The following is a 12046-nucleotide window of genomic DNA, read 5'->3' as shown; positions in this document are numbered from 1 at the left end:
TTGACCAGTCTCTCCTACAGCCCCTGTGTCGACCAATCTTTACTGCAGTTTATGTAATGACCAGTCGCTACAACAGTTTATGTGGGAACCAGTTTCTACAACAGTTTCTGCGTTGACCAGTCTCTACAGCAGTTTCTGTGTTGACCAGTATCTACTACAGTTTCTGTGTCGACCAGTCTCTACTACAGTTTCTGTGTTGACCAGTCTCTACTACAGTTTCTGTGTTGACCAGTCTCTACTACAGTTTCTGTGTTGACCAGTCTTAACTTCAGTTACTGTTTCTGTGTTGACCACTCTTTACTACAGTCCACAACGTTTGAAGAGTATCGGGACACAAAAATTCAACGCGATGGTAATAAATACACAGCCGGCCTACCATGGGAAGAAAATTGTGACATTCTACCAACAAATTATGTACTGGCGACAAACAGAACAAGAGCAATGGTAATACGGCTTAAACCCGAATTACGGAAAGTCTACAATTCAGTCATAACAGAGCAACTACGCCGAGGATTTATTGAAAAGGTAATTGATGACGATATCTCACGTGGCCATTTTATCCAGCATCACCCCGTTGAAAAACAGTCGTCAACAACTCCAGTTAGAGTAGTTTACAACTGTAGCGCTAAATACCGTGATCAACCCAGCCTCAATGACCGTTTAGAATCCGGTCCTGCTATCGCCAACGATATGCTAGACATATTGCTTCGTTTCCGGACACCTCAAATTGGACTGACTAGTGACATTGAAAAAGCGTTTTTGAATGTCAACCTTGCCGATGAAGATCGCCAATATACGAAGTTTTTCTGGCTACAAAACGCCGACGATCCTGAAAACGACTTTGAAGTTTACCAGTTTAAATCAGTTTTATTTGGTTCAACTAGTTCGCCATTCATGTTGAATGCAGTTATTAAAACAAACCTCGAAGCACAGTCATCGCAAATAGCCAACGATCTAAAGAACAATATTTACATCGACAACGTATTGACCGGAACTGAAAATCAGAAAGAAGCATAAAGTACTACCGCGACTCTAAAGAAATAATGAAGAACGCCGGTTTTAATCTACGATCATGGGCAACAAACAACACAACACTTCGTAATTTATTGAATAACGACAACGCTGCTGACAAATCAACGCTAGTCAACGTACTCGGATTACGATGGAATACTTCCCATGATACTTTGCACTACTCGGACAATATCAGCAATCAACGTCACCTTGGCAACACTGTAATCAAGCGTGAAATCGTACGGTACACATCAAGTACATTTGATCCTTTAGGGTATCTGTCACCGGTGCATGTCCACGCCAAGGCCTTCATCCAACAATTTCGGAAAAGTCTTGCTGTTGTGGAAAAGCTCAACTCTGGTAACGACGGATTAGTTAGATCAGCGGACGTTCGTCTTAAATCAGGCAAAAGTAGTCGCCCTATTTCGAAACTATATCCGCTAGAATTATCAACCGCCGAACCAGAACACCATATCGACTTGCTCGCCGGCCCGGAAATATCGCCGATGTCGGAACATCGCCACAACGTGTCGCTAATAACATGGCATCGCGCCCGTGTAGAACTGCTGCTACTATCGTGAGATTACAAATTCAAGATCTCGCACAATGATCCTATTGCATCGTGAATCTATACGAACATTATTAACTCACATTGTGTTTATCTTTGTTATAATTTTAAATTAGAAACAATTTGTGTATTGAGCTTTTAGTGTTTGCTTATAATTATCGTTTACCTTCTTGATTATTTTGAATGTATTTACTTGATAATTATTTGATCAGAATTTAACTCGCCAAGTATGCTATTTAGAACTAGTTTATTTCGATATCGTTTGATTACTTTTGGCCGCTGCGTGACCATTTACAGAATAAAGCAGAGTTCTTTCAACCATCAATCGAACGTCTATCCGTGATATCGTCTTTCCCGACCGATGTATTTCCCCTACCACAGTATTTTGCCCACATACGACTGTACAAGTGTCTTCTTTGTATTTTGCCCACATACGACCATACAAGTGTCTTCTTTATATTTTGCCCACATACGACCATACAAGTGTCTTCTTTGTATTTTGCCCACATACGACCATACAAGTGTCTTCTTTGTATTTTGCCAACATACGACCATACAAGTGTCTTCTTTGTATTTTGCCCACATACGACCATACAAGTGTCTTCTTTGTATTTTGCCCACATACGACCATACAAGTGTCTTCTTTGTATTTTGCCCACATACGACCATACAAGTGTCTTCTTTGTATTTTGCCCACATACGACCATACAAGTGTCTTCTTTGTATTTTGTCCACATACGACCATACAAGTGTCTTCTTTGTATTTTGTCCACATATGACCATACAAGTGTCTTCTTTGTATTTTGTCCACATATGACCATACAAGTGTCTTCTTTGTATTTTGCCCACATACGACCCTACAAGTGTTTTCTTTGTATTTTGCCAACATACGGGCATACAGGTGTCTTCTTTGTATTTTGCCCACATACGACCATACAAGTGTCTTCTTTGTATTTTGCCAACATACGACCCTACAAGTGTCTTCTTTGTATTTTGCCAACATACGGACATACAGGTGTCTTCTTTGTATTTTGCCCACATACGACCATACAAGTGTCTTCTTTGTATTTTGTCCACATACGACCATACAAGTGTCTTCTTTGTATTTTGCCAACATACGGACATACAGGTGTCTTTTTTGTATTTTGCCCACATACGACCATACAAGTGTCTTCTTTGTATTTTGTCCACATACGACCATACAAGTGTCTTCTTTGTATTTTGTCCACATACGACCATACAAGTGTCTTCTTTGTATTTTGTCCACATACGACCATACAAGTGTCTTCTTTGTATTTTGTCCACATACGACCATACAAGTGTCTTCTTTGTATTTTGCCCACATACGACCCTACAAGTGTCTTCTTTGTATTTTGCCAACATACGGGCATACAGGTGTCTTCTTTGTATTTTGCCCACATACGACCATACAAGTGTCTTCTTTGTATTTTGCCAACATACGACCCTACAAGTGTCTTCTTTATATTTTGCCAACATACGGACATACAGGTGTCTTCTTTGTATTTTGCCCACATACGACCATACAAGTGTCTTCTTTGTATTTTGCCCACATACGACCATGCAAGTGTCTTCTTTGTATTTTGTCCACATACGACCATACAAGTGTCTTCTTTGTATTTTGCCCACATACAACCCTACAAGTGTCTTCTTTGTATTTTGCCAACATACGGACATACAGGTGTCTTCTTTGTATTTTGCCCACATACGACCATACAAGTGTCTTCTTTTTATTTTGCCAACATACGGACATACAGGTGTCTTTTTTGTATTTTGCCCACATACGACCATACAAATGTCTTCTTTGTATTTAGCCCACATACGACCATTTGTACAATGAAATTGTCGAATTCAAAGAGCTAAAAAAAAGAAGGGCGCTCTACATTTGATCGAATTACAATTTTCAAATCAACGGGCTCTCTCAAGTATTATGTTCAATCTAGCATTGCAACAAGAAATAGATAAAACACAGGATGGATTTTCAATGGATAAAAAAAACTCGTTCAGTATTATATAATGAATTTCAAAACAAATAAAAAATTATATTAGCTATAATATAATACGATTTTCTGGTTTGTAACATTGTCAGTACCTGTTGATATGCATGCATGAGTACTGAAATTTATTTATAATTTAGAAACTACAGTGTAGATTTTTACATGTAGCGGGGATTACCCATGAGTGTCAAGTTAACTTCATATTCAGCTCCTAAGTTTCAATGCAAAGTTCGGATTCAGAATTCGCTTCAGGTGACTAGTCTTTCTGGGAAAACGAAATGGGAATGAACTGAAATTTGGAAGTGTTACTATACTTTTCATTAAGCAATAGTGGCATTACCTTCATATTGCAAATTTAATAGGTTGGACTGTAGAGGGCGCTAATTCATTTAATCCTCAGCATCGAAGTACGGTAGTACATTGACTTGTTATCACTTAGATATGACGTCATGCTGTGGTGATATGCAATTCTTAAAAGTTGGGTTTCACGGGGTAAGGGCATCTGCACAATTGCTTAGTACGGGCTAAGAAACTTTAACTGCATGTTAAATCTGACCATTGTTTTTAAAAACCCGTCAAGATCCATAGCACGGGTACACGATAGAGGGACTGTGCACAGACTAGCGGTCTAAATCTGCTGGATTTTTTCATGTTTTTTTCTCTGTGCACTTTTTTTTCAATTCTGCCACCCCCCTTCCTAATGATGCTTATACATTATTTTCGTATTGTACATTCAGTTGTTAAAGCGCGGTGGTCGTTGTGCAGCGCGTGTTTGAATTTCATGTAAATAAACAATGTATTTTACACACGTTGTATACGTCGCTATGAGTCCCATATCGAACAGGACGCTGCGTGACGGCCACCGCCCTTTAACAATTTACCACCAAGATGATTGAAAACGCATATGGTTTGCAAATATAATTTACAAAACTGGCCTCTAGACATCTTTGTTATCAGGAGACATTAACTTAACAATTACATCCTCACTAGTTCAATATATACAAACACAAAGACAAGCGCCTTGTCCTTTGGTTTACTAGGAAATCATCAGTGGTTGTATTTTGTAACCTGTCACATTTAGTTTAGTACTGGTAATAAATATTTATAAGCTGATTATGCAGTGTATCTAATGCACCTGCAATAACTTGGTATATGCACAGATCAACAAGTACAAACCTAGGCGAGGGTTCTCCAAACCCGCCTATTCACAGAGTTCATACCCACCATAAATGACTATTTTCAACTATAGGCAGTAATCAGCGATTCTGCCAGTGACAAGGAGATAGAATCTAGGTCAGGGGAAGCCCCATGACCCCAAGATTCTTTTACCCTTTACGTCACGAACCCACGTGACCAAGGCCACATGGTAGCGCTATAGGCAGCCGTACAATCACTCTGGTTCCTTTTCTCTGCCTCGACACTACGGAAAGAGTGTGGTGGTTGGGGAGGACCCGGTGTCTATGGTGGGTATGAACTATGTGAATAGGCGGGTTTGGAAAAACCCTCGCCTAAATTCACTACGTTCAATTACCCACCATAGACTTCGGTCAGTCAAAATGACTATTTTGAACTGTAGGCAGAGTCAGACGCCGATAGGTGGCGGGTTTTTCCTAGCAAACAGAAAGAATGATGAATTTCTTTTCCCAGTCCGAATGAAAACAAACCAAAAAAGCGTGGTGTCTTACCTTGCCTGCGCTGTTATCAGAGCAAGAAGCCAAAATGCTGCTACGGTGACAGGGTTCGATGTGCCGATAAAGCTAGACCCCAACCCAATTCTGGGGGGTAGTAAGCTTTTGAAGTAAAGATCGAAACAGTTCTGCATGAGGGCATAGGCCGCAAAGCTGGACCTGGGAGCTTCCAGGGGAGTGTTGATGGTAGAAAAATCTGTCCGCATAAAATGCCGGACTGACTTATTGCCTATGCGCAGGGACCCTAGTGGTCATTCAGGCTGGGTCAGCAAACCAAGACTGACCCGCTATGACGGGACCCAACCTAGAGAGACCCTTTTCAATGGATTCGGTGTCTCTTAGGTGGTAGTTGATAAAGACGTTCTGCGTTCTCCAGACGCCTGACGCTAGCACTAGTGAGTGAGCAATGGCACAGACTTCATGCGCTCGTCCTTGGTGTCTCTGCAAGCTCTGTGTCGAGGAAGTTAAAGTATTATAGACCTCTAATACAGTCGCAGTAAACCACCTGGTTATGGAAGTTGGGGAGGCCGGTCTATCATGCCTGCCTGGGCCATAACACAAAGATTTGTGCCTGAAACCCCGTTCCAAATCCTTAGTACGGTTTGGTGGCAAATCCGTGCTCGAACTGGGTAGAGAAGCAATTCCTCCTGACCCTCTGTGCAGACAAAATTTGACAGCCGGGGGATGACGATCGGGTGAGGATCGTGTCCTGGGATTTGGTTCTAGGCGGGAAACCCGATTCGTGTCTTTATCACAACTTGATTTTCCATAACGGTGGTACATCATCCGAGAAGAACAATGCTCCAGCTCTGGTCAACGCCTACTTAAGGCAAGGGCCAGTAGGAAGACTATTTTCCATGTCAAAAATTTGAGTGGTGCTGATTGGAGAGGCTCAAAGGGTGGTCTGCTTAGAGCAGACAACTTAGCCGACGAGTCCCAGTTGGGTGGCTCCCTTGTATGGGGTCTTGGCATCCGAAAAGCAGTAAATATTCTCCTAATAATAGGACAATCGGCTAGTCTTGTTCCCGTACGTTTTGAGTGGTGGGGGACAAGGCCGACCTGTAGCCAACGATCGCTGCATATGACAAACCCACTTCGTCAAACAAGTGGACAAAGTAGCCTGCTACCTGGCCAATAGAGGGATGGTATGGATCAATCTCCTTTCTGCTACACCAATTAGTGTATGTTCGCAGCCTAGAAATGTAGGCTGTGTTGGTGGAATCCCTGTTCGCCCTGGCCAGGATGTTGGCAGCCCGCACAGATAAGGCTTTCATATGTGCGGGTCTACTGAGAGCCTCTATGTGTGTAAGTGATACCTGCTGGGCTCATTGGTAGTGCGCCGCCTGGTTGGGACGGCAGGTCCGGTAAGTCCGGAAGCACTGCTGGTGTTTCGACTAGCATTTCCAACAAAAGTGGAAACTAGGCCTTGCTCGGCCAATTGGGTGCGACCCATGATAATATGCAGGTGTGCACCTGTCAAGGTTTTCTCCGGTGCCCGGTGAACTAGTGGGAAGGGAGGAAAGGTGTACACAACTAAGTGGGTGCACGGGGTTAGCAAAGCGACCTTGGCCCAGGCTCCTGGAGTCTGCAAGAGTGTTACATACGTTGGGAGCTTGGCGTTCCAGGGTGCGGCAAACCGGTCCAACCCTGGACCGTCCCACAGCGAAACAGCCTGGAGGCTACCCACTGGGGTATCAGCCACTCAGTGTTCTGGAGACGGAGCCGTTCTGAAAGGGCGTCGCCAGACTGTTCCTCACCCCTGAAAGGTGGTGTGCGGTTAGCTCCACATTGTATTCCAGGCACCAAAGGAGGATTTGCTCCACTAGGACTGACAACGATGGGGAATGCTTCCCCACTCCATCTTGAAGGAGACCACTGCTGCGTTGCCTGTGCGAAGCAGGACTCTGTGGTCTCGAACTATGGGTAGAAAGCGTGGTAGTGCTAGGTACACTGCTCTCAGTTCGAGCCGGTTGATATGGTAGTCCCAAAACTAATGCGGGGGCCATATCCTTGGGCTTGTTCGTCCAATAGATGGGCTCCCCAACCCTGGGGGGAGGCATCTGTTACGCAAGTCATACCTGCGGCGAGCGGGTCCAAGGGGCCCCCCTGTCCGAGGTTGGCCAGTGACGACCACCAGGGCAGGGCTTCCTTCACTTGGTCCGAGATCGAAACCCGCCTATCTAGTTCCCATAGGAGAGCTCGGCGTTATAACAAGTGTTATACTGGAGAGGAGAACCCTGAATGGTGTCTCCATGTGGAACCGATCAAAGAGCATGTACTGATTCAGTCTGCCTAGGTCCAGAACTGGAAGGCCGCAACTTGTAGATTTGGTACTACAAACACATTTGAGTAGAAGCCTGGACTTAGTACCGGCTGATTAACCTGTGTATGGCGCCTATTTTCCCAGCAAACTGCTACTTTCTGTCTGATTGAGTCCCCTGGCAGTGCCCAATAGGGTAGATACTGACGGGGGAAATGGAGATTTCAGCGGTATCCCGTAACAGGATGTCACCACCTGGAAAGGTCCAGGGAACGGTCACCCGCTGTCTCCAAACCAGACTACACCGGGGCAACCTGTGTAAGACAAGGATATGTGGCCATGGGTTCGGCAGTTGCGAGGGGGGTGCTCCTTTCCCCCATGAGGTGAGTTCCCCAAGACCTGAAGTAGTCACTAAGTTGTGACCTGGCCAGTCGCCGACCCCCCCTCCCCCGTTGCAGAGGTGAGCGTCAAACATGCTTCCCCCGCTGCTGGGTAGACGTCCGCCCAGGGAGGGTGTGGAGCCACCACCTGGCTCTTTCCTCCCTGGGGGCGCGCCACTAATCTTCCCTCCCATGGAAGGGTATGAGCGTTTGCCTCCTGTGTGACTCTGGCTAGCGGACGACACCCTAGGGCGTTGTGATTTCTGTGCTTGGGGTGCCCTTCGCTTGCGCTTGGCAGGGCCAACTGGCTAGCGGATTCGATCTGAACCCTCCGGTTCTTTGCACTTCGAAGCTCCAAGACTGTACCCACCATTCCCTGAACAAAGAGGGTGGAGGATGTCCAGTCTGCGTCACTGAGGTAGGGACGTACCCTGACTCAGCTTGTCAGCGAAAACATGTGCGTCTAAGGCCGCATCTCGTAGCACAGTAGTGGCCCTGGCCAAGGGAGGCAGGTGACACTAGGGGGTGTCGCACGTAGATGTGCGGTGGCCCACCAGTAAAAATGTCGCCTGGTCTAGGAGGCTGGTGTGTTCTGCCTCCAAGGTCTCCAGAGTCCTGGGCACGCACAATAATGCGCTCAAGCAGCTCTGCCCTCTGGGCTGGGTGGGTCGTCTTCGATTGGCAAAGACGCCCATGGAACGCGGCTGTCCCCCTTTGCCTGGTTTGCCAAATTCGTGGTACCGGGGTCTGGGAAAGGAGCCTTAGAATCTGGTTGGGGGCGTTTTGGTCTCATCCCACGCTATGGGGTCTGATCCCGAAACCACACCGACCGGGTAGCGTTTGGTCCAGCGGGAAGTGTTGCCTAATGTTTTCCCCACCTGGGGGCCTTAAGCGTTACATCCTCAGCGGCTTACCAGCGCCGCCCATCAACACTGTTTGCATGCTCTGCGCCCCACTCCACACTCGGACGGACAGGGAGAGATGTGCCGACAGGGTTGCTTTGGATCCCGACGCCTGTGATCCCATAAGCTTTGAAGCAACCTTAGGTGGTCGCCTTAGGATCAAGAGTGGGGGTATTTACATTGTATCACTGAATCAATGATACTCCGCATCACCCCAAAAGCGCGACTCACCGAGTCATACGGATGGAAGACTCTGAGGGACCGCCCGGAGTACCGGTTGTATTCGACACAAGCTAACTGCGTCTCCTTTCACTTTAAATATGTGAGAGGGAGCGTGTTCGACTGAGCGTCTCATGACAGGGTCGGTTCCCTCTGGGGACGCCCGTGGGTCGGTAAGAAGGGAGTCAAAACCCACAGCGGAGACCGGACACAAGGATAAATTCGTTACTGTTGTACCGTTACTGCGTGATGAACCCTAGCTGGCTGAAAGTAGAGGAGGGTCAACGTGTGCCCTGCCCTGAAAGCCCTGCCCCGAGATTGTAGGCTTGGCTGACAGCACCCAGTTGGCATTCAGTGCCCAAGGCTCCAGAGGAGGCCCGGTGCAATTAACCTGAGCCTCGGCCTCCCCCAAAAATATTGGGAGAGCCGCGGCTGGGAACGGGGGTTCCCTGGAAGAGACGTGTTTGAATGCAAACATGCTTACGTGTTTCTTCCTGCTTGCCCACCAAGGTCTGATCTACCTGGCCTTCCTGGGACGCAATTGCCCCGACAGTCCTTTGACCAAAGCCCTCAACTCGGAGGCAAACCCGGCACCGTACGAGGAAGGATCCACAAAGGGACCCGCAACGAGCCCCAGAGGAAGAAAGCCTCTAGGGGCACAGCCTCGCTGCAGCTGGTAAAATCCGGTAAACCACCACCTAAAAAAACACACTGTGAGGATGCACTCCGATCAGCGGGGGGAGACCGAGAAAAATATTGGTACCTCCACCATCGGGCCTCCTACTCGATGTCCTTGTACACGAAGCACCGGTAGCCGAGTGTGAGGACTTTCCACTCATGCAAAACATGCAACTCACTTTAACCGATTTGTTTACTAGACGCGCGACCTTGCTGTGATGCGGTTAGTCTCAGCGATTTTGATGGCTCTGAAAGAAAATCTCAGGCCTCAGAACACACGAAACCAGCAAGTGGTTACGTAGTGGCACCAGGTTTATATTTCTTTGTTGTGAAAAAACAACACGAGGGGGAAAATGACAAGGAAAACTTATCCTACCAGCTACAATTTCGGATGCCATGCAGCGGCACCAACCCACGCTGGAAACCCAGACAGGAAAAAGCAACAGAGCCAGGCAGAGCCGCTCAGAATCATTCCCGGGAGGCGGAGATGAAAGAAGAGTGATTGTACGGCTGCCATGTGGGCTCGGTAACGTGGGTTCGTGACGCAAAGGGTAAAAGAATCTTGGGGTCACTGGACTTCCCCTGACCTAGATTCTATCTCTCTGTCACCGGCAGAATCGCTGATTAATGCCTACAGTTCAAAATAGTCATTTTGACTGACCGGAGTCTATGGTGGGTAATTGAACGTAGTGAATTGAGACCTTACCAAGCTTTAAGTAGGTATTTTTTAGGTATCCGTGGTAATTAGTGCACGTTACACCCAGGTCAAATCTCATACTTCTGATTTCCTAGAAGAGCACATTGGATTGTGGGAAAATTAGTGTTTATCAACACAAATGTCACACATGCACCGTGCTTATTGTCCCAACAAACTATACTAATATATAAGTAGTGTAACGATGTCATTTTTAGACAGTCAGACCCAACGACAAGGAGTTTGTGAACAAAAACACAAAAATAACATGGTGGATTGGACATAAATTATTTGGTTGACATATTTGGGTTTTATTAAAATTAGTTTTATGAAGAATTTTGTATGTTTCCTCCAAGTAAGTTGTTACAACAATTATCAGAATGTATTTTTAATTTTATTTCCCCGAATAGATTGTCACCTCAAAACCCAGTTACGGATTTTCACTATAATCTAACATCTAAAAACAGGTATTGATCAAATCCTATGTTTAGTCTAGAATGCAACAGTATACTATACCGGTAATTATAATCAACATCATACTCTTGGGCCAATCTGTTCAAAATCTGACGCATCTTGTGGCATGCAATTTTTGTTTCAAACTTTTTGTTATTTTATATTTTATTTTAACTGCTTTCAAAAACATAGTTGAACTCTGGTGACCTTGCCCTTTGTTATATTATATAATTCCCTTTATCATAGTTTGTTTCAATATAAATATGCATTGTCATTATTAATTTTGAATACAAACAAGTTTTGGGGTTGAACCAACAGTGGGGAATCAGTCTACCGAATGTCCTTTAAAGATGTAAATATCTTACAAAAACATTGGTGCCTTACTTGTTTAATTATTTTAAGGGACATAATTTCTAGCTTTATTCAAAGTAATTCAGATATTTTATTATAAAAACAAATGCCTCATCGCAAAAAAAAAAGTGCTGCATTTAGACGTGAATAGATTCATAAAACATGCAAGATAACAGAAAATCTTAGCTGGCTTTTGTCCAAGTATTTTGTACAGGTGTCTGTCAAAAATTAATGATTCACTGAGACAAATATGAACTGCCTCATTGTGTGACTACTGTATTATATGAAAAGTAAAAAAAAAAAACCTTTATGAATAGCTATCATATTGCAAGCTCTGCTTTGTATGCAAATCAACTTAAATAGTTATTTGGTGTCCAGTGGAGGGAGAAGTCAACAGTACTGTTGCCTCCTGAGAATCTACATCTTCAAACTCTGCAATCTTTGAAGTGCGTTTTTAAACTAGTATTATAAAAACTCTATCATTCTGTTCTAATAGCTGAAACATATTCCTGTGAGTTTTCATTTGTCGAATGAACTGTTTGTCAAATACAGAATACATATATTTTAAAACAATTTTCTTTTTAAAATGTGGATGAAATGTTTTTCTTTTTTATGTATTTTTAATGTATTGTTTTTGATTTGATAACTTTGAACTAAACAGATTTTCTATTAGCTTCACATCTTGATCAAAGTTTGGCACCCAGTTCATAGGAGTGCTTATATTGATTTTCTTGTTTTCTGTAAAGATTTTATTGGAAGGTTTGCAAATGTGTATCAGACTGTGCAATTTCTCCATGAGTTGGTTTTGAAACCCAGTATGGGATTCT

The 12046-nt window shown here is 44.5% G+C and overlaps 1 protein-coding gene across 1 annotated transcript; it reads left to right on the top strand.

Moving 5' to 3' along the window:
- The first annotated feature begins 441 nt into the window (after window positions 1–441).
- Window positions 442–1017, top strand: LOC102804328 (uncharacterized). The gene has a single exon (XM_006815808.2). The coding sequence runs from the start codon at window positions 442–444 to the stop codon at window positions 1015–1017; it is 576 nt and encodes a 191-aa protein (XP_006815871.2).
- Window positions 1018–12046: the final 11029 nt, after the last annotated feature.

This window comes from Saccoglossus kowalevskii, chromosome 11 (genome assembly GCF_978046115.1).
Source record: "Saccoglossus kowalevskii chromosome 11, keSacKowa6.1, whole genome shotgun sequence".
Taxonomy (NCBI): domain Eukaryota; kingdom Metazoa; phylum Hemichordata; class Enteropneusta; family Harrimaniidae; genus Saccoglossus; species Saccoglossus kowalevskii.
Note: the sequence above shows the minus strand (reverse complement) of the source record. Positions and strands in the feature narration are given on the sequence as shown.

What these genes read in the sequence shown, in the direction of transcription:
- LOC102804328 (XM_006815808.2), top strand. Translation starts at nt 442, where the DNA reads ATGGTAATACGGCTTAAACCCGAATTACGGAAAGTCTACAATTCAGTC.